Raw genomic sequence first — 25555 nt, forward strand, 5'->3', positions numbered from 1 at the left:
TAAAACTAGAAAATGCCCAGACTTCATTTTCTTTACTGTGACTTTAATAGTTACTGGCAGGCTCCCATCAATTATACAAAGTGTCTAATCTTTAGCTTTACTTCCAGACAAGTTCACCAAATCCAGCAACAGGTGCTGAAAAAGATTTTGAGTGTTGTAGATTCACTTTCTGATCAGAATGTGCAAGTCTCCGATGAGGCAGCAGGGCAAAAAAATTAAAGCGATCCCCCATTTTCTTAGGATTCATTAACATATCATAGCTTTGAAGCAAGTGTTTGTGCATTGCTGTGTCACTTGAATTCTGCAATAGCACCTGAAAAAAACAATTCATGTTCATTATGCCTTTACTCCTGTTCCTCCTCTCCCACAAAAATAAGCCTTATACACAGATTCTGTTCTACACAAGGAAGATCAGGAGAACTGGTGATCGAAATGGGGCCTTATACTGAAGGGAATAGAAATGTTACCTAAAATTACTTTTAAAATATAAAAACGCCATTAATTATGATCGGCAAACATTTAATTTTAATAAAACCTGCAACCAACTGACAGTATAGAGAAACAAGAGGGTTTTTACATAAAACCTACTTTTAATGAATGCTTAGTGTAGCAGCAGCACAGAATCATAGAACTGGAAGGGACCTTGAGATGTCATCTAGTCCAGTCCCCTGCAGTCAAGGCAGGACTAAGTATTATTTAGACCATCCCAGACAGGTGTTTGTCCAACCTGCTCTTAAAAATCCCCAAGGATAGAGATTCCACAACCTCCCTAGGCAATTTATTCCAGTGCTTAACCACTTTGGCAGTTAAGTTTTTCTTAATGTCCAACCTAAACGGCCCTTGTTGCAATTTAAGCCCATTGCTTCTTGGCCTATCCTCAGAGGTTAAGAACAATAATTTTTCTCCCTCCTCCTTGTAACCACCTTTTATGTACTTAAAGGTATATCCCCTCTGTCGTCTTCTCCAGACTAAACAAACAAATTTTTCAGTCTTCCCTTGGATGTCATGTTTTCTAGACTTTTAATCATTTTTTGTTGCTCTTCTCTAGACTCTCCAATTTGTCCACATCTTTCCTGAAATGTGGTGCCTAGAACTGGACACAATCCTCCAGTTGAGGCCGAATCAGCACAGAGTAGAGTGGAAGAATTACTTCTCATGTCTTGCTTACAATACTCCTGCTCATGCATCCCAGAATGTTTGCTTTTTTTGCAACAGTGTTACAATGACTCTTAGCTTGTGATCCACTATGACCCCCAGATCCCTTTCTGCAGTACTCCTTCCTAGACAGTCATTTCCCATTTTGTATGTGTGCAACTGATTGTTCCTTCCGAAGTGGAGTACTTTGCATTTGTCCTTATTGAATTTCATCCTATTTACTTCAGACCGTTTTTCCAGTTTGTCCAGATCATTTTGAATTCTAATCCTATACTCCAAGGCACTTGCAACCCCTCCCAGCTTGGTATTGTCCATAAACTTTATAAGTGTACTCTCTCTGCCATTATGAGGTGTGTGTGCATTAGTAAGAGTGTCTACATGCAATCACTGGACCCTACCTGCAGCCGGACATCAATACCCATATTCTTTAAGAATTCCTGTTGCTTTAGAGGTCCCAAGGTGGCTACTCTTCCCTGTGTCATGGTTTGGAGATAGCTGAAGTCAACATCTGCTGTCAGGTCTGCTGTACCTGGAGCTATTAATATATCATGAAGTTTGTGACTGCGGAAACTCTGAAAAATTAAGTTACAAGATAACTTAAGCCAGTGCACACCTGGGTGGCAGTCTGTCTTTAGGCCAAGGAATAAGACGTGACAGGCAAATTGTGTTTTTAAAGTTTACTTTCTCCAATTACAGAAACAAAAACTCACTGATAGAATCAAAGGCCCACCTCACTCATCCCTTCCCTTTTGACAAAGCTCCCCATATTTATTTAGAGCCCAATTCTGCAACTTCTACTTGTGTAAATAGTCCTTCACCCAAAAGTAGTTTCAGTGACTGCGGCATAGTAAGGAGGTTAATAGCTTTTCGTCATGGGTTTTCCTTGGCCAAATCTCTTTCAGAACTTTGGCTACTTTCTATAGTCATTGATCTGCTGACACAGTAAGGAGTGAAAGATAACTGACCATTTTAACTATCCAACTTACCCTGAAAGTGTCAGTCTTATTTCCATTGTGACCATAATCAGCAATCAGTGCAGCTCCCCCATCCTCTTGAATACGACACGCAAGTCTCTGAATGAGGATGCCAGCATCAGGACATACTTCCACGTGATCTCTTGCTTCTTTACCCTAATGCAGGATGTAAGGATTAAATGCGTAAATCAGCACACAAAAAGTAACTAGCTGATTTGGAGCAAAAACATTTTCTTTTAGTTTGTCTTGTACCTGTTTTCAGATTGTTTTATTGTACATGGAGCATACCCCATATTCGGCTGTTCTAGGTTACCCTAGCAGTTTCTTGAGGTGGTAATTCATTCAGTTAATAATTTATATGGGAAATGTATTGTGGTGAGAGAGAAGTAGTGGAAAAAACCCATTGTACAACTCAACTTTCCCCCCCTACCCGCCCCAGAGTGGTATGAGGAAAATTCTCTAATGAAAATGAATACTAGCATCAGGTTGTCATTACTATGCCATTATAATTGGAGGTTGAAGATACTACTTCAGCTACCTCTCGGTCATAAAAGGACCTCCTCAGATAAAATGTCTCCCCTTATGGTCTTAACCCAAAAATATTTTTGTAAGTAGTTTTAAGTTTGAAATTTTGCTTCACTCAGAAAACGTAGCTTTGTTTTTAAAAGCTGAAACTGGTTTAGAAAAATGCAGTTATAGTCACTTAAATATTGTAATGGGCATATCCAGGCCCATGTCAGCAGAACAGTCAAGCATGCTATTGCACATCTGAATTTAATGATTCAAGTCTGTCAAATAACAGGATCAAATGGAATTTAATCAAAGATTATTAATCAGATTACTACAGCACTATGCAGTACATAATACAGAAAGAAGAGATACATTATCACCCTAGGCGTAAAGTAAAGAGCTGGCTTCTGCCTCTCTCTCCCTTCTAAAACTGGTGAGATGCCAGTAGTTTTGCATTCTCCAACCTATTTTTCAAGCCCTCTATTGTTCATAGGATGAGACACAGAAACCCCTTTTCTGTATGGAAAAATACTTTCCCATGATTGATTTTGCCATATGTTTTAAGGTTTTCATTTATGTCATTACTTACAGAATTTCCTTTACTGTATCTGTGTTACATGATTGATAACAAAAAAGGAATTCTTATCTGATTATTATTTCTAGCAGCTGGGACAACCAGCCATTGCCAAAAACATCTTTTAATTGACCCCCATTTCATCATTTCAGAAAGCATGTGCAGTAACAGTTGCTCCTGATCAATCAAGCAGTCCTGCTTCTATTCTGTAGATGCTTTTGGTAATTTGAGGGGCTCTCTTTCCTGGACATCTATTTTCCCACAGACTTGGAGGTGCCAGGATGGATTATAGTCTAGTGCTCAATCTTAAGAAATTACTGAATATAGGTCACTCAGATTATGGACCAAACACTCTAGACTTACTATCCAAATACACACTCAGTACTGTGAAGACTGAGAGAATAGTTAACATGTAAATGAAATTAATATTAAAAGAAGAAGGATTTACAGGATTAATATGTACGGACAGGTACCAACAATATGCTTAAGAGCTTTGCTAATCAGAGCCAGTGACAGGGAGGGATGGTTTTGGGGGTAACATGCTAGCCTGAGCCTCAGGAAGTCTGGTTTCAAGGGCCAGCTCTGCCAAAGATTTCCTGTTTACCATTTTGTGTCCCTTTGCCTCAGTTCCCCATCTGTAAACTGATACTTTGTCTATTTAGGCACCAGCTCCGCAAGACTGGTGCATGTGTTTAACTTCATGCCCTATGCGTAGTCCCATTCAACCCCACTCAGAGTGCATAAGGTTAAGCACCAACAAGACATTTCAGGATCAGGACCTTAGAGCGTAAGCTCTCTAGGGCAGGAATTGTCTTTTAGTAGGTGTACATACAGCACTTCACAAAGGGGGCCAAGAGCTATTGTAATGCAAACCAAACAACATAATGCATTAGAGTTACTACTAACTTCACAAAGACGTACTAGCTTGAATGTTCACAAGAGCAAACAGTCTTTTGCAAGCCAGCATTACATATGGAAAAGGAGAGGTAAGTTGACAGTAACTATTTAATGCTCCTGCTTATTACTCATGAGGAACAAAGCTCAACATTTTTCCTGAAACAATAAAACTTAAAACTGTGACTTATGAGGCTAACAAACTCACCCCCTGATATAGTATGAAGTAGTAGATCCTCAGATGAAGATGTTCTGGGAATCTCAGAAATAACTGAAGAGCCAGTAATAACCGGATGCTTGAACGAGTAGGACACTCCTAATTTGAGGTCATTCAAGTAGACATCTTACCTGTATGAAGTATTCTGTAGCAGGGGTAGCAGATGGTGCCAGAACAAAACACAGTTGGTCAGGAGCTTTTGGATCTATATCAATCAACACTTCGCGCCATCCTTGTTCTGTTCTCTATTTAATAAACCAAAAATATTTATTTGATGTTCCAAACTGTAGCCCATCAGAACTCATTAGCCTATGTATCTATTAGATTTAACTAAAGATTTATCAAAACACAGAGATGCTTTTACATTTTTATAACTATCAAATGTATATTGGACCAATATCTACCCAGAATCCCCAGCCAACTGTCTTTAGGGAAAGCCTGGTAAATTGGTCTGGTAGAATGCTCTCAAGGTCACTAAATGCAGGCTTAAGTACATCCACTGAGGAGTAAGTTTAAGAGTTGGCACTTCATTGCCAAATTAATATGAACAGCCATCTCCAGAATTTTATTCAAGTTAAAACTATTCCCATAAGAATCTGGAAATATTTAAATTTCTCCTAAAACCTTAGAAGTCTTTTTTTATTTTTTCAATAAAACATACATATAACATAAAAAGAAAAGGAGTACTTGTGGCACCTTAGAGACTAACCAATTTATTTAATAATATCTTTTCAATCCTAACTTTTTTTTCAGTTAAAGTACAACAGTAGGTTTTCCAAATTCAGTTACAATTTAATATATATTTCTGTAAGTGGTGGGGTTAGTAAACAAGCCCCAGTCTGGCTTGGTAATGAGTTTTATTCTTCCACATACCACACATCCCTTAAACAGAAAGTCACACACAATGGGCTTCTAGATGTACCTGAAATTTATGTATTGGCAAGGCATCAAAAAATTCATGTGCTAAATAAAAGCTAGTACCTGTTTAAAAAAAAAAAAAAAAAAAGTATAAAATGGTCATCAGTGTTTCAACATAAAAAGTCATTAACAATCGTACTTTGTACTTCTAACACCACTTTCCATTTGGGAATCAAAATGTACTTTATAAACAGTAATGAATTAAGGTAGTCAACATCACTATGAGAGATGCAATTATTATTATAACCCATTTCATTTAACTGAGGCAGAGATTCATTAAGGACCAAATTTTCAAAAGCGGCCACTATCTTTGGATACCTCCGTTTTTGGGTTGCCGGCTTGAGCCTGATTTTCAGAAGTGCTAGGCACCCACAAAGTGCAGATGAAGCCAATGGGGCCTGCATGCATTCACCACATCTGAAGAACAGGCACAAAGTGTGTCAAGATGGACACCCACACATGGAGGACGTCAGTGGCCACTGAAAATCTGGGCCCAAATCTTGTTCCGGCTCACAAAAGAAGTAGTGGTTATTTCATACAGAGTTACTTTTCTCTCCACAACCACACTGCAGAGAAGTTCTCAGTTATAAAAAGGTTACAAATGAGTGAAGAAAGCCATCATTACAGTAAAATCATAACTACCTTGTGGTACATCTTGCAGCTCTCGGTACCAGAAGATTGGAATTCCAGCCTTGCTAATGCCTTTCATGTAGACAGGGGATGTAACATCAAGCTCTGACTGTATCTTCCCTCCTGTCAGTGTCAATGCTTGGATCTCACTTAGTTTGGGGCTCACCTCTACCAGATGAATAGAAATGTCACATTTATTGAGTAAAGAGCCCAGCTGGTTAAAGACCTGTAAATAGAGAAAGAGGAATTCTGTTAGAGGCAGTTGTGTGCTGCAGTACTGTAAACTTAGGTTACGAGTTGATTTTAACTGCTTGTATTGTTGGAGACTGAAAAATGTGAAGGGAGCATATCGGGAGTTAAATCCTGGACTCACTGACTTCAATGGGACCAGAATTTCATCCTTGGTCTCTGGGGAGGAGGGTACTCAGCTCATCTAAGGCCTCATCTTGTCACCCTCATTTATGTGACTATTACCATTGGTTCAGGTCACTAGTCAGCAGCAACAACAGGCAGGGGGACTGTAATCTGAGCCCCACCGCCCAGAGTTGAAGCCCTCAAGCTTTGGCCCTGGGTAGTGGGGCTCGAGTTTTGGCTTTGGCCCCAGGAAGTCTAAGCTAGCCCTGGCGACCCCATTAAAATGGGGTCCTGACCCACAGTTTGAGAACTGCTAAACTCGAGGATGGAAATGCAGACCCACAACCTCAAGAAGAAGTGGGAATGAATGAAAGTGTATCGAGAGTAACAGGAGTCTGGCATAAAGAAGCAACTTCTCTGACACCTACAGCAAATTTTGCTTTTGGAGTACAGTGGTTCACCAGCAATCTCTGATTTTTCCAAAGTAGGACACATGAGAACAATGTATATTATACACTCCACAGTCGTTATTACATTTGCCTTTTTTTGTGAATGAAGGAGGGGGAGCTCCCACTATTTTCCCTGGAGTACTGAATTCCAATAACGTTCCTTTTGGTTGGTAATTTAAATTGTACTTATTAGTGAATAATTGAGAAACAGGCACTACATTTGAAAGGGTCTGATATTCCAAGAAATGATGAGCCTCTGCCATTCCCACTGGGTAAACAAGAGTTCAGGATGCTGAGCACCTCTGAGGTTTAAGCCTGTAATACTGTCATGTTTCTGTAGCTCACATTAGGGCCTCCTAATTACAATCAGCAACATTCATATAAACTGCTTATAACCCTGAGTAACTCTTTTCTATAAGTGTATTCTAATGGGATAGTCTTACCCTTTTCTTCAATGTAGTTGTATATTACAATGGATTAGTGATGGATCTGCACAATTGTGCTTCTAATATCCAGTGTTCTCATCTCACTTCTGAGCCCCCCCAGTTTCCTCACTAAAATAACAGGAATACAGAGAGATATGCTTAGGTAAAATCCTATGTTGCAGTCTAGTAACCAAAATACATTCAGGAGATACGGAAGTTTTAACACGTATTATGGAATTTCATTTTGAATTTCAGGTTTCAGTATGTTAGCTGTGTGAGCCAAAGAGAACTCCAAACTAGTAAACTCAGACATACAGAGAATATTATTTTTTTTTACGTACCCGCAAAATATCATCTGTAAGAGTGCCCCTGCCTGGGCCTAGTTCCACCAATTGGAGAGTTTTAGGTTTGCCAGTGGCCATCCATTCACTAACATACCATATTCCTATTAACTGTTGAGAAGAAAATACACAAAACTTATTAGAATTTATAGCATTAGTGATACATACACCTGCATTTCACTTACAGAAACCAGAACATTTACATTATTTTACCAGTCTTACAGCATAGGTCTGTGCTGAAAAGTGGCTATGTAAAAAGTCATTCTTTTACTAAGCAGCCAAAACGACCCCTGAACCTCTAGAGGGAGAAGATCTGATTACTGTCAGCCCTGAAGAACTAAAACAGCTCTGGGAGATTGACCTGGATTCTTTTCTGGCTTGTGCATCAAAAGAATTGTTAACTAACTATCAAATGCAAGTCACTCGTGGATACCAATTTAGTTACACATAGGCAACCATCACTGATACAATGCCTTTTCATAAGTGCAACTGAAAGCAGAATTTGGCCTGTACGTTCTTTATTACTGGTAAGGATGCATCAGTCAGAAAGCATGGGATCTAAAAGTCAAGTTGTGTTCTGAGTTCAAGCCTGGAAGTTACAAAAGTTTTTTACTTATGAACCAAACAAATTTGGTATGAAAATAATTTATACACAATACATGTGAAGGCCCCAAATGCTTTTTTCTTTAAGCAAAGTCACTTTTCAGATGTGTGTTTAGTTTTGCTCCTCAGCACATGTTATCAGCACTGGTAACGTATATGACCACATGTTCATAAATTGTATTTGTAACAGTATGTTTTAAGGATGAAAGAAACATTTTAAAAATTAATTTTATATATTACCTCCCCAAAGATTTGACTTATTTCAGGTGAAGTAACAAAATCCCCTTTCTCTCCCAGCATGTCATGGTGCATATAGTAACCCTAAAGTAAAGTAAAGAGAGAAATGAATAATATCACATTTATTTTCCAATTACTGATATGTAAGCCTTCATATTCCCCTGAACTTTCAAAATTAAATCACTTTCCAGTCTACTGAACAAATGTAGTCATTTTAATCCTGAAAAAAATGAAACAAATCCAAAATACCCCACAAAACTCCTCCTATGGAAAATGGTGAGGGTTTGATTGATGCAACAACAAATTTTACATCAAGGAAAAAATAAGAAATGAACTTGGGTTTGTAGAAGAAAATTAGTAAATGTTAAAACAATTAAAACACTGATTTTTATTACTGAGCTTATTTCCCCTTTTTATGAGTCCCTAGAAATCTGAAACTGACAGTGTTCTGTATGACAGCTTAACTTTCTACGCTCATTTGATTAGCATGGGTTAAAATTACAAAGCTGTCAGTTCCATTTGAGAGAGTCTGATTGGTACAGCACTCAGAATTAATTCTTTTGCAGACTTTACAACCAACTAAAAGAAGTCATTCTTCACAACACAACAGAATTGAGCATTGCCATAATAATTAAAATTAACAATGTGGAGGAGGAGATGGTGCCAAGCTAACTAGAACAGAGACACATCCACTAAGATATTAAATAGCTAAGAGGCTAGTCAGGAGAAACCTGATTGCAGGTGCTTCTTCCAGAGATAATGCAGCTGCTGATGGCAGAGCAATGCAAGTGAGAGGTGTGCATCTCATATTACAAAGGAAAATTTTGCCAGGACTGAGGAATATCTCACTAACGAACCCTCCTCCCATCTCTCACCTGCCTCCCCCAACTGAATGATCATAGCGTTTTCCAAGGAGGGAATTTTTCTGTAGTTTTCCTAACATCTGACACTCATGAACATTTCTGTAGGAGACCCAAATGGGTGAAACTTTAAGTTTTGTGGTGCAGTCTCCCCAAGGGCTGTGGTGGAATTCCAGCATATATTATCCTATTATTCCTCTAAAGGAAGGCATGCACACCAAGTGACACTGGCAGCACCTTCTGGAGCCCAGAGAGTTGGGAGGAGGACCAGACAACCCGATTACATAGGCACATTTAGGGGTCTACATTGCAAACCACCCTTCCGCTTCCCATCTCCACCCCAACTAATGCTTCCCCAAACCAGATATAGGAAGGCAACTGTGTGCCACTGTTAGCTGTGTCGGTTACTAATTAACAACGTGATATGTGGGCACAAACAATGCGATATGTGGGCAAAGCCAAACATTAACAAGTTACCAGCTTGGTTACAAACTGTATTATGAGCTGGTCTAGCTTGTCTATTAAAAGAAACAAAAACATGCTTTGAAAGAGGGGAGTTTATCAGATGTTAAGGGTTATCCTAGCAATGTGTTGGGATGCTGTCACCTGGTTCACCCGAACTGCATTCAGAAGCGCCATGCTGTGCACGTACCTTCACAGGATTCGTTAGGACTTCCCGCATATATTCAGCGACTGTAATAGGGCCAGTTGACTTTATTTTGAACATGAGGTGCTTTAGCAGCGGAGTAACCGGACTGCTGTCTTCTGCTTTGCTTCCGGCACCGAAGCACTGGCGTCTCCACGCAGCCGGGACAACTGGAGAAGCGTCAGGGGAAGAAAACACACAGACACCCTCACTACGGGAAGGACTGTCATGATGGGACTAGCTGACTGAGCGCCTGCAGCTGACTTTGCCAGTCGGGTAAGGGGGACCCCGGCCAGCTGCAAGGCGGGGCGCGGCTCGCTGGGCTCGGGTGGGGCTAAAGCCTTGGCCCGGGCCAGACGCCCGGGGAGGCAGCGCTGCAGACACGGCCCCCGCGGTGTCCGGGCCGCTCAGAGCGCGCGGGCTGGCAGGCGGCTCCCGGGCTCTAGCGTGGCCCGCTCCCTGCTGAGCTCGGGAAGCGGGCTCCTTTTCCCCCAACGCCCCCAGGGGCGCGGGCGCGGAGAAGCAGCGGGGGTCAGAGCGCCGTCGAGACACGGCCGCAGCGCTGGGCCCGGCTGTTACCATGGTGACGGAGAAGTCGGTGTTGCCAGGAGACACCGAGGACAGCCGCGAGCAGAGAGCGCCCTACAGGCAGCCGGGTCATGTTTGCAGCGTCCGCGCCCCTTGACCTTCCACCTTTGACCTGATGCTGCCAGTTCCTGGCTGCTGTGTATGCTCTCTCCGCCCCGAATACAGGCAGAGGCCTGATCCCTAGGCCGGGCCAGAGCACAAGCGATGATTGCAGCTGTGAAGGTTTCCCTGACTTGGGCGCGGGCGCCCCTTTCTCCCTTCTCAGACACTGGAACCTCTTTTACTCTCTAGCTATCTTGCCGGACCTGCCACCTCCCCAAGGGCTCTGTCCGGAAGTCGATGGAGCACATGCGCGGGGTGGCAGCCGCCGGCAGAGCAGTGATGGCGGCGTCAGCGGTGGTGGGTTTGAGGGAGCTGGACGAGACTGATGAGGAGGATGGCGCCGAAGCCGGCTTCACGCTGCAGGAGGTGCTGCGCCTCGGGGGCACCAAGGTGAGAAAAGGCTTCGGGGAGGGATGGCAGCGCGCTGCTGGCACGCGCGTGAGCACGTGGGGCCCTGAGAGTGCGCAGACCCCCCCCCCCCCCGCCGGAGAGGGGGGCGCGCGTGGGCCTATGCCCCCGCGCGGAGGGTTGCCGGGCGGCGCGAGGGGTGACGCGGCCTGGAGGGGGCGTAGCCGGCATGGAGCTCGCAGGCCGGTGACGCTCCCCGACGCACCGATCCTGGGGGGCGGGGGGGAGAAGCGGTTTGTTTATAAGCCGCTATGGGGCCGTAGCGGTGCCCAGCCAGAGCCGCTCTTCGTAGCCGCGTGACAGCCCAGCCTGTGGTCCCCTGGCGCGCGCCTGTCCTGTGGGATCGCTGTGCTACTCTCTGAATCCCCAGACTGGCCCGTGGAGGAAAACCGCAGCCACGATGGGTGGTTTTCCGTCCGTTATAGGATTTGTACGGCGCCTGTTCGCGTCGCTGCTTGCTTTTCTAAGTATTTTTCTGTGATTTTTGTGTGTGTGTGTGTGTTTGCTTCATGCAGCAAGATTATATCATGCTGGCTGCTCTGGATGAGACAGAGGACCTAGTGGATGGTGGTAAACAAGGAGCAATTGATGACTTGGGGCAAGGTGAACTAGAAGAATTTATAAAGTCACTAGATGTGTGCAAATATTCAAAAAAATTCATGGTGGTAGAGGAGAAGGAAGAAAAGGACAAGCCAGCAAAGAAAGAGAAAATCAGCAAAAAGGAAACTAGTGCCTTTTCACCAGGAGGAAAGAAAGAAAATCAAGTCAAAGAAAACAAAGGAAAAGCACAGATCAATAATGGCAAAGATGGGAAAAGGAAGCCAGCTCAGCCTAATGAAGAGCACATGCCTACAGTGCCAGTGGTAAAGAAAGAGAAACAAGAAGAGGTGTTTGAATTTCATGCTAGGCAAGTACTGCTGATCAAACCAGGGGGCAAATGGTATGATCTAGAGTACACCAATGAATTCTCTTCTGAGCAACAAAATCAGGTGTTTGTATCAAAGTATAAAGCCTTGGCCCAAAGACTGTATCAGCAGGAGGCAGACCTGTATAAGAGTAAGACAAATCTTCAGAAGGGGGCCTCCTCAGCTTGGATGAACACTGTTGTGTCATCAGGTACGCTAGCTGACAGAATGGCAGCCATGACCCTTCTTATCCAAGATGGGTCTGTCCACACACTCCAATTTGTTGAGACACTGGTGAACCTTATCAAAAAGAAGGGCAGCAAGCGTCAGAGCCTAATGGCTTTGGATACTTTCAAGGAGCTTCTCCTCTCAGATCTTTTACCAGATAATCGTAAACTCCACACTTTCTCTCAACATCCTTTAAACAAACTGGAGAAGCTTTCGAGTGGCAACAGAGATTCAAGGGACAGGCGATTGATATTATGGTACTTTGAGCATCAGCTGAAACACTTGGTGGCAGAATTTGTACAGGCATTAGAAACACTGACCCACGATTCTCTGATGGCAACTAAGGCTCGAGCCCTTGCAGTTGCTTATGAGCTTCTCTGTAACAAGCCAGAGGAGGAGAAAGCTCTTCTTGTGCAGCTGGTAAATAAACTGGGAGATCCTCAAAACAAAATAGCCACCAAAGCCTCTTATCTTCTGGAGACCTTACTTCATAAACATCCAAACATGAAAGGAGTAGTGTGTAATGAAGTGGAGAGGCTTCTCTACCGATCAAACATTAGCCCTAAAGCTCAATATTATGCAGTTTGTTTTTTAAATCAGATAGTCCTCAGCCATGAGGAAAATGATCTGGCTAACAAACTGATAACTCTATATTTTTGCTTTTTTCGGAGTTGCATCAAGAAAAAAGAAGTTGAATCTAAAATGCTCAGTGCTCTTCTGACTGGGGTGAACAGAGCTTACCCTTATGCTCAGATTGGTGATGAGAAAGTGAAAGAGCAGATGAACACTCTGTTTAAGGTGCTGCATCTTGTGAACTTCAGCACCAGTGTCCAGGCCCTGATGTTGCTTTTCCAAGTAATGGACTCTCATCAGACTGTATCAGATAGATATTATGCAGCGTTGTACAAGTAAGTGATAAATTCTCTGACTTGGTGGTCTAAATTTCATTTTATGAAATAACTGTTAACTAAAAATGCTGTTGTAGAAACACATGAAGGACTTTATTTTGTCATTAATGGCCTCTCTGGTCAGTTTCCAATCTTCCTGTGCTAAAATTTTGGACATTTGTTACTAAATGCTTACCTATGTCCATCCCTCCTATAATGCACATTGTAAAAAAAATGGCAATGACATGACAATCACACAGGTCATCAAAACAGAACATTTAAACGTAACCCATTGTTCATGTATCCTTTTCCAGTTGCATGTTTTAATCCCATACTTAAGTTTGAAACTTATTGATAGTCACCTGCTTCTTTAACCTGTATTCTATCTGTCTAATTTTTGTTATAATAACAGTTTGCCTAAACTCTTGTTTCCATACTTTTATGGGGGGCAAGATGTTAAGCCTCCATGGGAGTGGTTCTCAACCAGGGGTACAGAGGCCTTCCAGGGGGTACATCAACTTATCTAGATGTTTGCCTAGTTTTACAACAGGCTACATAAAAAGCACTAGCAAAGTCAGTACAAACTAAAATTTCATACAGACAATGACTTGTTTATACTGCTCTATATATTATACACTGAAATGTAAGTAAATATTGTATTCCAGTTGGTTTATTTTATAACTACATGGTAAAAATGAGAAAGTAAGCAATTTTTCAGTAATAGTATGCTATGACACTTTTTTGTATTTTTATGTCTGATTTTGTAAGCAAGTAGTTTTTAAGTGAGGTGAAACTTGGGGTACGCAAGACAAATCAGACTCCTGAAAGGGCTACAGTAGTCCTGAAAGGTTGAGAGCCACTGAGTTAGACTACCCTAGAGGCTCTGCATTTTAACCATCCTTTTTGGAGCTGACTGTTAGGAATTTCCTTCAGAACCTTTATATGTCACTTCTTAACTGGCCAAGGAAAGCCACTGATTAATCCAGGGCTCTCATATTCCCCTTTGTTCCTCTTTGTGCAAAACATGCTGCTTCTGCAGTGCCTTCTAGCCCTAGCTAACCTGAAGAATAAGACAGTGGAATTCTGATTTGTCACCAAGTGTTTGGCCTGACTGTAGAGTGCTCCAGTGGGCTGATCCTTTTCTTTCCACTTTTTAAAATAGTTGTTTCTGTTCTTTGAAAGTGTGAGGAGATTACATAGATCAATTTATCCTATTCTTTTTGACATTTTAAAACCTGATCATGAAGTTTTGCTTTCTATTGCTTTCTATTCCAACCTTTTCTTACACACAGGCTGTTTCTCTGTCACCTGACTGTTCAGAAATGGGTTTTTCATGTTAAATATTGTATATAGATGTCCCAACAGTTGTCATCGTTAACAATTCAGTATTTACTGTACTATTTTCTTATACGGTAGAATAAGAAGTAACTACTCTTTTAGATACCACTGTGTAATGTGAAAAGGTAAAAACACTATAATAGATAGGATTATCAGCAACATTTCCTTCTATTTACCTATGTTTTCCACAGGAAGCTGCTGGATCCAGGGTTAGCAGCATGTTCAAAGCAGTCCATGTTTCTTAATCTTGTTTACAAGTCTGTGAAGGCAGATGTTGTGTTGCGGCGGGTGAAGGCCTTTGTGAAAAGATTACTTCAAGTCAGCTGTGGACAAATGCCACCATTCATTTGTGGAGCCCTGTATCTTGTGTCTGAGATTCTGAAAATAAAACCAGGATTACGAGTTCAACTACAGGATCATGTGGTATAGTGTGACTTTTAACAACTTCTGTAATATTGTGTTGGGTCTCCACTTACTAGCTTTGCTAACACTAAAACCATTGGGTTTTTTTCCAGATCAGTTTTTCTTGACAAGTGATTCTTGTCCCTTTGGCTTTATTAAATGTATTCATGAACTTCTCACTAGGAGTAACTAGGAATAGTTGATTTCTCATCTGGTCTTTTCCTTAATATACTGAAACAATTTTATATGTGGTGAAAAACAGAACAGATTTGTATTCTAGCCAGGCCCAGAGGCTCCAGTCGGGATCAGGGGGCCTCACTGTGCTAGGTGCTATGTAATCATCCTACCCCAAAGAAGGTTATCTAAATAAACATTTATTTGTGTTTCACATATTTGTTCCTCGCAGTACTCTTGTGTTCACCTTTGTTGCCTGACTCAGCTTTTCCCCTTCAATCGTGCCTGGAATAGCCTTTCATGTGCGTTCTCTCCTCCTTGAAATTTACTTTTTCCAGGAATATTTCCTGCTTTGTTCTCCTTCCCAATAATCTCTCTACATCTTTACATTTCCTGAACAATTTTTCCTTGACATGTGTTTGTCCTGTCTAATTTAGGGCCCAATTCTGCTTCCTTTGAAGTCAGTAGGAATCTTGCTATTGACTATAGTGGGTAAAAGATCATGCCTTTTACTTGTAAGCTGTTGAAGGCAAGTATTTTGTCATTATTTTGCAAAGCACTGTAAATTATATTTAGTGATGTTCCAGTATCGATATTTTGACTAGAAATCACTGACATGGTTTGATCAGCGTGTCAACCATTTAGTCTTCACAATTCTTTCATCCACATCTTAGAATAGGGTAGCAAGCATATTGCATACTACTTGGGTAATAATTTAAAGTTCTCAGTGGATTACGGTTTGCTGTGGAATTAATTTAAAGGTGATCTGCACATATTTTGACAAAATGATGTAAAACAAGGGTATACTTTGAATATAATCCCTGAACATTGCAAGACTGGTGATTTGCAACCACCATGAAAGCCTGCCGGATCATGGAACCTGTTCTCTTCTGCACTAGGGATTGGAGGAATGGTACCACTAAGTCCTGTTGGTTTTTATGTGATGTTATTTTGCCTTTTCTCCTCTTTGTGCCTCCAGCATTAAACTGGCCCCATGTTTCTGTGGGATTCTCTGATGATTATGACTTGACCAGCTTAGTGGTGTATATTAGAGATTTCCCTTGGGTCTGCTTATACTAGGAAAGTGACCTGCTGATGGTCATAATTACCATCAGCAGATTTCCCTGATTCACCCCTCTGGCTGCTAGTGTCAAAAGGGGCCAATCCATTTTCAGTACCATTACAGAGAGTGCCCTAGTTACTAGTAGAATGTAATGTGCAGTGTGCTTAGTATAATGGTGTTGAAAAGAGTTTTGTCTCCAGCAGCCAAACTGTTTTCAAGACCAGTAGAGAGCAAGCACGTCAGGGAGAAGACATTTAACAGTGGGATGTTTTCCTAGGCCCATGGTGTTAAGAGTCAGTGGTACTATGCTTCAAGTAATGTGGTAAGAATAAAGTAAGTTATACATACACTGACATGCCAAGTGCCCCTCTTACCGCTGTTGGAAATATTAATAGATTTTGAAGGCCAGAAAAGACCATTACAATTGTCTAATCTGACCTGATGCATAATGTAGGTTATAGAATTTCACCCAGTAATTCCTGCATAATGCCCAATAACTTGAATATCTTCAACACTGAGCTCACTTTGTTTATATTTTTGTAGGTCACCTTTAACAGAATTATGTAATCTTGTCCAACTGAATTCACCTATTATTACTACTATATAGAAATGCCACAATTAATGAAAAAATGTTTTACCTAGGAGTCTGAAGATGAAGAACACTTTCATGACCTGGAAGAAGCTGAAGAGGATGAGGAAAAATTCACAGATGCAGACAGAGAAATGGAGGCAGAAAGAAAGAGCATGATGGAAAGTTCTGTCAAAGCAGATGATACAAATTCAGCAGCCTCCTGGGTGCATCATCAGAACTTGGGAGGTAAATTAACTAGAAAAATCTAAGTCATATCCAGTAATACCGTTGTCTTCTGGTAGGTTGATAGAACTCTTAGTGGAAAAATGAAAGAATAAATTAAAACATTACTTTTAAAAAAATCTCTCTAAATTAGAGTCTGATCCAAAGGATTCAACCTTCAAATAGAAGTTCTCCTCTTCTGTAATTCTTTTTGAATATATGTTTACGTACACGTTTATGTTTGAAGAAACCTAAAGCGTTTGTGCTTGCTTCAGGTGGAAAGAATTCAAGTTGCTATGATCCATTGCACCGAAATCCATTATTCTGTGGTGCTGAAAGCACAAGTCTTTGGGAATTAAAAAAGGTAAAGTGTTCTTACGACTTTGTTTGTTTTTTATGCTAAGGCCCAGTTCAGCAAGAAAACAGTTTGGCTTTAATGTCATGGAATATAGACTTATCTTTGCTCAGACTCACTCTTAACTGTTATTGAATTTTGTGAAATTTTAATCAGGTGGGAGTAATATTGGATGAAAAGGAAATCACTTATTCAGTTTTAACTTGAATAGATTACATGTCATGTCAATAATTATGCGGGGTGTGTGGAATTGCAACATTTAGATTGAGATTAGAATGATAGCAACAGATCTCTTCCATGCTCTTACATTTGCATAGTTTTTTGTACTGAATAAGGTTGTAGTACAAATAGTTATAACAAGCTTTAATCTTTATTTTGTAATAAATTCTTCAGCTGTTCTCAGGCAGCACAAATCAGACTTTCTTTAATTCAAAGTGGCTATGATTTGTGTAGCAAGTAGCTGAACAAAATTCTAGATTCTTACAATGGGGACATTCCGAGATTCAGCTAAGACATCATGGATAATGCTGCTGTAGCAGTAGTCAAATGGGAGAGGCTTTTGTTTTCTGATTACACACATCTTTTAAGCAGAAATATACAAATGTTTTTATTTTTTAGCTTTCCGAACACTTTCATCCATCTGTGGCTCTTTTTGCAAAAACTATCTTAGAGGTAAGTAACTTACCATTCCATAGTGTGAAATTTCCATTTTTTATTGGCATTACAAAGACTGGTGAATAACTTAATGGAATAACTAGGGCCCCAACAGTCGATGGTTTACTAGATCTAAACTTTGTAGCAGGGCTGCCTGATTTCTGGGATGTAACAGAACCTGAACTTTGGAGATCTAGCGAGAAATTCTGTGACATCATGAATTACATGGTTAAAATAAAAGTTCAAAAAGAGTTTTTATGGATTTAAATATTTAACCTGAATGAGAAAACGCTTAGGAGGAGCCAGTATGGATGGCTTTTTCTTCATCAGATCACATTTCCACACAGAGTGGGCATGGCTAGCTCAGGTTTCACAGACCTGGCACCATATCCTCCACTGTTTGCACTGACATTTGTTGCTGTGGTTCCATGAAGTTTATGTAGATTGGTAGGTGTCTCATCCCACTGACTTTTCTGTTGGGTTTTCTTGGATTTGGGTGCAGATGGAGAATGAATTTACTTTTTTCAAAATGTCATGGTGCCTTTTTCTGCCATAGAGGATTCATTGCTCTCCTTTAGTTGCCTAAATGTATATACATTTCTTAATGGAATTTATTTCCTCACAGAATAAGAGGGCTGTGTAAATTTGCAAGATGTTTAACCTGCTTGGTGCTGGTATATAGACTTCAAGGATTAGGGGCCTCTTCCTAACAGTCCTTGGATAGTATTTTGATTGCAAAAAGATCTGTCTGTTTGTATTGGTAAATTGAGGAATCTTACTTTAATTTCTTGGAGAGTCAATGTGCACTTCCTTTTAAAAAGATGCCTCCATGTGCTCAGACTATTAGAATCCCACTTCTCTAAACTTCAGCTTCAAATCCCTAATTGAAATGCTGTAATTATTATTATGAATCCTTTCAGTTAACTAACCCAGGCTGAAAGGTTTGTGTACTCGAAGGAAAGTTGTTTTAATTGAAAGTGCAGAGCTATTTACATAGTACTGTAACTGCTCTCACGTCTTAACTTATTTTTTGAGATGCATTTTTGTCAAAGGGCCTTTTTGGGCATATTTGTCTACTTGCCATCCCTGCATATTCTGCATAAAAGTGAAGATCCCTTCTCCAGGCTTTTCCAGTTTTCTCTATCACTTAGTCTCCTGACAATGTCTTCTGAGACTCTCTTCTTTTAAAGTTGTGGTTATAAAGAGATTATAAAGAATTAGCTCCCAATACATGGGAACTGGTTTTGTATTAATCTAAGACATGTACAGTGTGGTGATGGATGCCAAATAAATGCATGTCATAAATACTAACAATAGAAGAGGTGAGAAGTGTTCATATAGATCAATATTTGGATAATATTAATGTTCTTTTTATTTTGAGTGCTTTTCACAAAATGGACTATGCAGTCAGAACAAATGTTTTTTATGGCATTATGGTATTTGGTACTGTGCCAAAGTGAACACACAAAGTGTATTTTTAAAAAACATTATAACTCAGAGATTTTGTTTTGACTGTGATAGCTAACCAGTGCTGGGCATAGATTGTTATTTACTATGATATATGCACCTTCTTTTCTAAAGGACTTTAAAGTTTGTAATTGATCAAGAGCGTCAAAGTCTGTCCAATAAACCCATAAAGAGGCTATTAGAAGGTATCATTGAACTGTTGCAGTGGTCGAGAGCTCGTGAAGGTGTCCTAGAGCTAAGAAGAAAAATAAAGCACAGAATTTGGGAATCTGAAAATAAATGTATTCACTTGCAGGTTCACATAATTAGATATCCTCTCACTCAGTTTAATATTGTATTCTTGTTGTTTAATGTTCAAGTTTGATGCTAGATCTTTATGTAATTTGAGTTCATTTCTTGTGTAGTTTGAAATTAAGACCTTGATGGTTTTTGGCTTTGTTTCTTCCAGGGTGATTACATTCAATATGCAGGTGACCCTCTACAGGATTTCACACTAATGAGATTTTTGGATCGCTTTGTGTACCGAAATCCCAAACTTCATAAAGGCAAAGGTGGGAACCTTTCTATACATTATAGGACATGATCTTTATTGTTGATATATGTAGTGGTAATATAAAAATGTGAAACAACACATTTGATTGATTTATGTTCTACCACAGAGAACACCAGCAGTGTGGTAATGCAGCCAAAGAAGAAACAGTTAATGAATGATGTGCGTAGTCTTGCTGGTAAGTGGAAACATTTCCAGTTGAAAGATTGCAATGGCTCAGGAATAATAATGTTCATGGTGGTGTACGTAAGGCAGCAAATGTCTTTTGTGCGTAGTTATTGCCTCCAGTGTATATATATATCTGTACCCCATGCCATGAACATTATTCCTGTTTCATCAAGAAAATAATAACAAAGAGAAAATTGTTCTCCAGAGGCAAGTAAGTCATATGTGATCCTTGCTCTTCAGTCCAAGCTTCTTACACATGAATATGTATGGAATGTTCACAGCTCAAAATTCCGGGCTGTTAAACCACCTTATCAGCAGGGGGGTGCACACCTATCTGATAGAAGCATAATGGTCACAACGGTCTCAGCTATCGTTTTCTGTATCTGTTAATGAATAAGAAAATCCTGTAGCCTTTGCTTCTGCACATGGCTTGGTTCAACACATTTCCTGGTGCACCTTTTTACTGTTCTTTAAATCTTTTCTTTATGCTTGTAGTTCGTTCACTGTCAGTTTCTTTATAGGGAAGTAGTTTCTTTTCCTCAGGCAGTCAGTGAGCTGTTGCTCTCTGGTTAGCCATCATACAGAGAAATGCATGCTAGCAAAGGAAGGGGTAGAACTACTGAAACAGCAGACCTTGCTGTCCTTGAAGCCCTGAGAGGCCCTACAGGAATATAGCAAATGGAGCTATTTTTGTAGTTTTCATGTGCTGGACAAAGCTTTCTCATTTGTTTTATGAGATGTTGTTCCAAAAAGAGGATCTGGAGAGAAAAAGAGTCACACAACTCATTAAAAAGATGGAAAATAGCAGAATAATTGGCGCTTGTGACACACATCCCTGCCAACCATGTGTTGCTAAGGTAACTTGAGATGTCCAGCCATGCTTACTGAATGATGGGTGTAGTAACTGCCAACAGTGACACATCAAAGGCATATTCTGGATTTCTGTGATCTCCAGTTTCCCTAAGAGAGAAGCCATTAGCACCTGAGGCCTTGAGAGGCACACAAATGTGGAAGGAAAATGAGGGCAGAGGAATTAAAAAGCAAAGTGGGGAGAAAGACTGGAAAGGAGGTGAGCCTCTCTGTAGCTAGTCATGGCCTTGCAGGGGTCACCCTCCTTTTCTTTCCCATTCATGTTCCAGCAGGTGTAACACAGTTATTGACAGATCCCATGCATCTTTTTCCAAACACTCTCCTCTTTCACTGCCTGAATGTATTTCCTCGCTCCCCTCTTCTTATTTCCCACACAGTTTGCAGGGTCTGTAAGCTCTGACAGCTCAATTCATGAGGGTTTCAGGGCTCATGAAAATAAAACTCTATTCACATATCGGCGTGTTGAGTATCTTTTAAAAAAAATAACTTCCTAGATAAAAAAAAAAAATCTTAAGCTAAAATTGTGCCATTGTAAAATATATGTATATTTAAATCATTATTTGACTATTGTATTCATAAATACAATTTGAAAGTCAGGAAACTCAGTTCTACAATTAACAGCGGTATAGATGACCTTTATATCAACACCTGTGCCTACCCACCAGAAACGTCCTTATTCCTCACCACACCTTTTACTCCTGAGGGAATTATGCACCACTGGATGTGCGCAGAATTAATGTCTGCCGCAGGTTTCTTCGCTTCCCTGCAGAAAAATGACTTTCTGACAGGGAAGCTTCAAAAGCGGTCACATGCCCCTCCCCAGCAGCGTGGGTGCATTGTTTCGAGCACCTGGAGCAGCTGGCGGAGAGGTAAATCACTGTGTGGAAGCGGGGCTGGGGATGATGCCAGGTGAGACCCAGGACTCCCCACCTCCCCACACCTGGCTCTCCCCAGCCCTGTCCAGGGCTGGGGATGCCGTGGCCGGTGGCTCCTACACAGCGCCAGGCTCAGCTGCTAGTCCCTAGTTGGGGTTGGGGAGGAGGGTACTTCCCCTGCATGGAGCGGCCAGGGCTGGGTCAGACCCACCCCCAGAAACCTCCCCTGGCCTCGCACCACCCACCCCGCCCATGTCCTGCCCCCATCACTCCTCAGCTGTGGGGGGAGCAGTCACTATATGGGGAGCTGCTCACCCATTCACCCAACCCCCATGCATCTAGGCTCCCTTCTCCCTGGCTGAATTGGCCACTACCAGACCCCGACTCTCTTCTCCCCACCTCCCCGCTTAACCCTATCCCCACGCACCCAGACCCTGCCGAGCCCTAACGACCTTCACCTGGACCTCCTCTGCAGAGTTCCATTGCCCCTGCACCCAGAACCCCCCGCAACAAGCCCCTGTGCATCCAGATCTCCCTGCACCTGGATCCCCCCACTGAGCTGCCTGCACCCAAATTGCCCCACACACAACCCTCTCACCCCACACTTGGATCGCCCCACACTAAGCCCCTCCACACTTGGATCCTGCCAGGATGAGCCTGCTTGCCCACACCTAGTGCGCATGGCGCAGAGGGGCAAGACTCTGGGGTGTTTCTGGGGTAGGCCAGCCCTTGCGCTGTGTCTGGGTTGGGTGCAGCCTCAGTGCCAAGTCTGTGTCCTGGGCAGGGTGGGAGGTTGCAGGGAGATCTCCCACCTCTGTGCAGCCAGTGCCCTGTGCTCCCCACTGCCATGCTGGAGCCACATTTATTTATTGACAAATTTGCAGAATTTTAAAATATTGTGCAGAATATTAATATTCTAATATTTAAAATATTAGAATTTTTTTGGGGGGGGGTTTGCACAGAATTCCCTCAGGAGTAACCTTATCTATTTTTCCATTGCTGACAGCATTCCTCTATGTACTGTTCCAAGAAATGTCCTCCAGTTCACTTGACCATTCAAAGCAAGATACACAAGTGTCTTGCCGCTTATCTATGTATGGTACAAAAGCACTTGCTGTCATCCACAATTCTAGAGAACCCTACCTGCTTTATTCACCCTTTCTATTCTGTGTCTTCCTCATCCGTGCTCCCCACTTGGCTCGAATACCCTGCCCTTCAGAAACTGCTCTGATGTGTGCTGCTTTAGATACAGTTTATGTAAGATGGGTAGGGTAGGGCCACAATTACTGAGAGGTGTTTAGAATGTTGTTACAAATTCACTTGTTAGTGATGTGAATGATTAAAATAACTTCAGAACTGGTAATGGTGCAACAGCATACTCATATCCCCAACAGGAAGATGGGGTTGGGATACAGGATCAGAGTTAAGGTTGTTTGCAGAAGCTTAACCAAATTTCTTGCTTTACAAATATTTGTTTTAGTTACAATATTCTAATAATTAACTGGTTAAAATGAAATAAGGTTTTAAACACTTAACTGTGTGTAAATTATTAAAAGAGTTTGTGCTGGATCTCTAGTTTCAGTTCATATTTCTGTTCCCAAGTTATCATATAACCATATTTATTCTGCCTAAGTGACTTAAGTAGGAAAGGTGATTTAAACCTAGAACAGATTATATAATGATTTTAATCGCATTAAGATCTGTCCATAAGAGTATTGATTACTATGTAAAATTCCTAATCTGCAACTATTGTTAGGATTAGTAGGCATCTTTGTCAATGTTATGTTGGTAAGATTCTTTCAGAAATAGGCCAGCTTTTGTCTGGCCTTGCTCCTTCGAGTGCTTAAGGGCAGGGTTTGGCAGCAGGAATGGATAGTAATGGACTGAAGACGGAAAGGGATTATAGAAGTTAATCGTCACATTCTCTCTGTAGTTAATTTAATGTGCAGCAACAAAGAATGAAATCCTTGGAATACAGCTAAAACTCTTTCCCTACCCCCCCAATAAACAAATAGTCTACCCCTTTGCTGCTGAGTTGCCATGTCTTCTGCTGAAGGATTTTTGTAACTCTTTTTGGCTCTTACTTATGCCTCTAGTTCTGTTCTCTTTGAGGTGCTGTAGCCAATGCTATGTAGTGTTAGTATAGATCAGTGGTTCTCAACCCGTGGGCCTCATGAAGCCCAGTTAGCACACAGCTGTGGCCCAGCTCAGCTGTGTGCTAAAGGCCAGCTGCGTGCCTAGGGTCCGCCAGGTTCCCAGCTGCATGGCGCGGAGGGGTCTGAGCTAGTCCATCGCGGAGAGGTCCGGCCGGGCTGCCGGCGGGCCTTGTGGGGTCGGGGCTCCCGGCTGGCCCTGCAGGGTTGGGGCCTGGGGAAGCTGGCCCACCCCACTTGGTGGGGGTCGGGGAAGCTACCCGGCCCTGTGCGGTTGGGGCAGCTGGCTCCGTGGGGCCCGGGGCGGGCAGCCAGCCAGCTTCCCCGTCAGCAACAGTCAGGGCTGCTGCTGCCCTGCCACCTGGCCCCTGTGGCCCAGGTAACACATTGTGGGCTGCACATCTGCTGAGAACCACTGGTATATAGAGTAGTCCATGGGTCTGTAATGGCACAAGGTTTCCATGGCAGTATGAACACGTGATCAGGAATTTTTATCTAGAATTCATTCAAATGGATGATTCATTTATTGCATTAATCAAGGAGCAGACTGAGCATTTTAAAAACATTGACTAATTCCATTTATGCACTTTAGAAATCCTTATTTTGTTTAATACATTTTTACTAAATATGTCAGGGCATCGCATTTGTGATAGCTATTTTACCAACCTAAACTGAGGTGTAGAGGATTTAGAATAAAAAGCAGTTGTGATTTGGCCCTCTGGAAACTAGTGCTCCCATGCAGGAACACGGCTATAAAAATCACAATCGGACAACCTTAGCAAATTGAAAACTCTGTGTTTGTGAGCAGTTAATTTACTAGCGTTCCACTGTACACTGTTGTTCCCTGTAACCTTGATTATTGGAAATCCATTTCCATCACCCACTTTTATCTGAAACAGTCATCTCCCCAGACTTCACTACTGGGGCCATGATATGGCTTACGATGCTGTGACATTTCTCTCTACCAGAAGGAGCAGGCTGTTTTCTGAATGCAGTGAAATGGGACATGGCTCTCCTTGTCTCCTTTTGAGTGTTTTTTGGGCTGGGGGTTGTGTGGCGGGATGAAGTGAGGTGCTTGTCACCATTCATCTCCTTCCTAATCCAGTCACAAGATCTTTTTGCCATCTCTGGTGGAGGGGGCTTTAGTGCCCTGCCTGTTGAGTACCCTGAGTACCTGCAGATACTTATGCTGCTTTCCTCACCATCATTAGTGCTGGACTTTGGAAGTGGTGGGATGCTTGATCCTGTTCCAATCACTCCTGTTTGACCTATGCTGCTGTTCCCCTGCCCAACAGCTGCTGAAGAGCTTTTGGTCATAGGAGGAGGGTGAGAAGGACTCATTCGTGTGGTGGAAGAAGCGTGGAGGCTACAGGTTCCCAAAATCTATCCCACCTCCAACCTTTTTTTAACATACACTCCTACTGGGTTGTTACTAACATATATAAATGAGGATCCAGGGGATAGTTAGGGCTAATGCCTGTGAATTGTGGTGGGATGGAATGTTAGCCCACATTTTATCATTTTAAATAGTAAATATAGTGAAGTTCTTACTTTAAGAAATTGAGAATACACCATATTTCAAAATTTTAGTTTGGGAACAATTTTACTGCAGTGTTTTCATAACAAAACATAAATGTTCTATAATGATACTCAACTTGCTATAAAATCGTGCCCCTTTAGTGAAGCGAAGCATAAAGCCAGGTCTGTTATTTTTTCAGTCAACAGTAAGGAATTCCTTGCCCAAGATGAAAGTAAAATCCCAGTGGATGAAGTATTTTTCCACAGGTA

At 41.7% G+C, this 25555-nt stretch overlaps 2 protein-coding genes across 2 annotated transcripts in view; one reads left to right on the top strand and one right to left on the bottom strand.

The window, feature by feature from the left end:
• NDUFAF7 (NADH:ubiquinone oxidoreductase complex assembly factor 7) lies at window positions 1-10607 on the bottom strand. Its single transcript, XM_074948977.1, has 10 exons — window positions 10367-10607; window positions 9794-9957; window positions 8285-8365; window positions 7442-7552; window positions 5885-6098; window positions 5247-5305; window positions 4456-4569; window positions 2142-2285; window positions 1554-1727; window positions 1-313 (listed from the first exon to the last, which is right to left on the bottom strand). Exons 1-10 carry the CDS (start codon window positions 10446-10448, stop codon window positions 98-100), a joined length of 1359 nt encoding a protein of 452 aa, XP_074805078.1. The 5' UTR covers window positions 10449-10607; the 3' UTR covers window positions 1-97.
• Window positions 9861-25555, top strand: part of CEBPZ (CCAAT enhancer binding protein zeta) — a 26313-nt gene continuing 10618 nt past the window's right edge. The window contains exons 1-10 of the mRNA XM_074948975.1: window positions 9861-10063; window positions 10667-10867; window positions 11401-12926; window positions 14435-14666; window positions 16525-16699; window positions 16951-17039; window positions 17649-17702; window positions 19600-19702; window positions 19811-19879; window positions 25486-25552. Coding sequence (XP_074805076.1) covers window positions 10715-10867; window positions 11401-12926; window positions 14435-14666; window positions 16525-16699; window positions 16951-17039; window positions 17649-17702; window positions 19600-19702; window positions 19811-19879; window positions 25486-25552 — 2468 coding nt within the window. The 5' untranslated portion in view covers window positions 9861-10063; window positions 10667-10714. The remainder of the gene's footprint in view (window positions 10064-10666; window positions 10868-11400; window positions 12927-14434; window positions 14667-16524; window positions 16700-16950; window positions 17040-17648; window positions 17703-19599; window positions 19703-19810; window positions 19880-25485; window positions 25553-25555) is intronic.

Source organism: Natator depressus, chromosome 3 (assembly GCF_965152275.1).
Source record: "Natator depressus isolate rNatDep1 chromosome 3, rNatDep2.hap1, whole genome shotgun sequence".
NCBI lineage: Eukaryota > Metazoa > Chordata > Testudines > Cheloniidae > Natator > Natator depressus.

What these genes read in the sequence shown, in the direction of transcription:
- NDUFAF7 (XM_074948977.1), bottom strand. Translation starts at nt 10,448, where the DNA reads ATGACCCGGCTGCCTGTAGGGCGCTCTCTGCTCGCGGCTGTCCTCGGT. An exon ending in TAAGTCAAATCTTTGGGGAG is followed by an intron (nt 7,553 to 8,284) that starts GTAATATATAAA and finishes TCTTCTCAACAG; the next exon opens with TTAATAGGAATATGGTATGT. An exon ending in CTACAGAATACTTCATACAG is followed by an intron (nt 2,286 to 4,455) that starts GTAAGATGTCTA and finishes ATCCTGCATTAG; the next exon opens with GGTAAAGAAGCAAGAGATCA.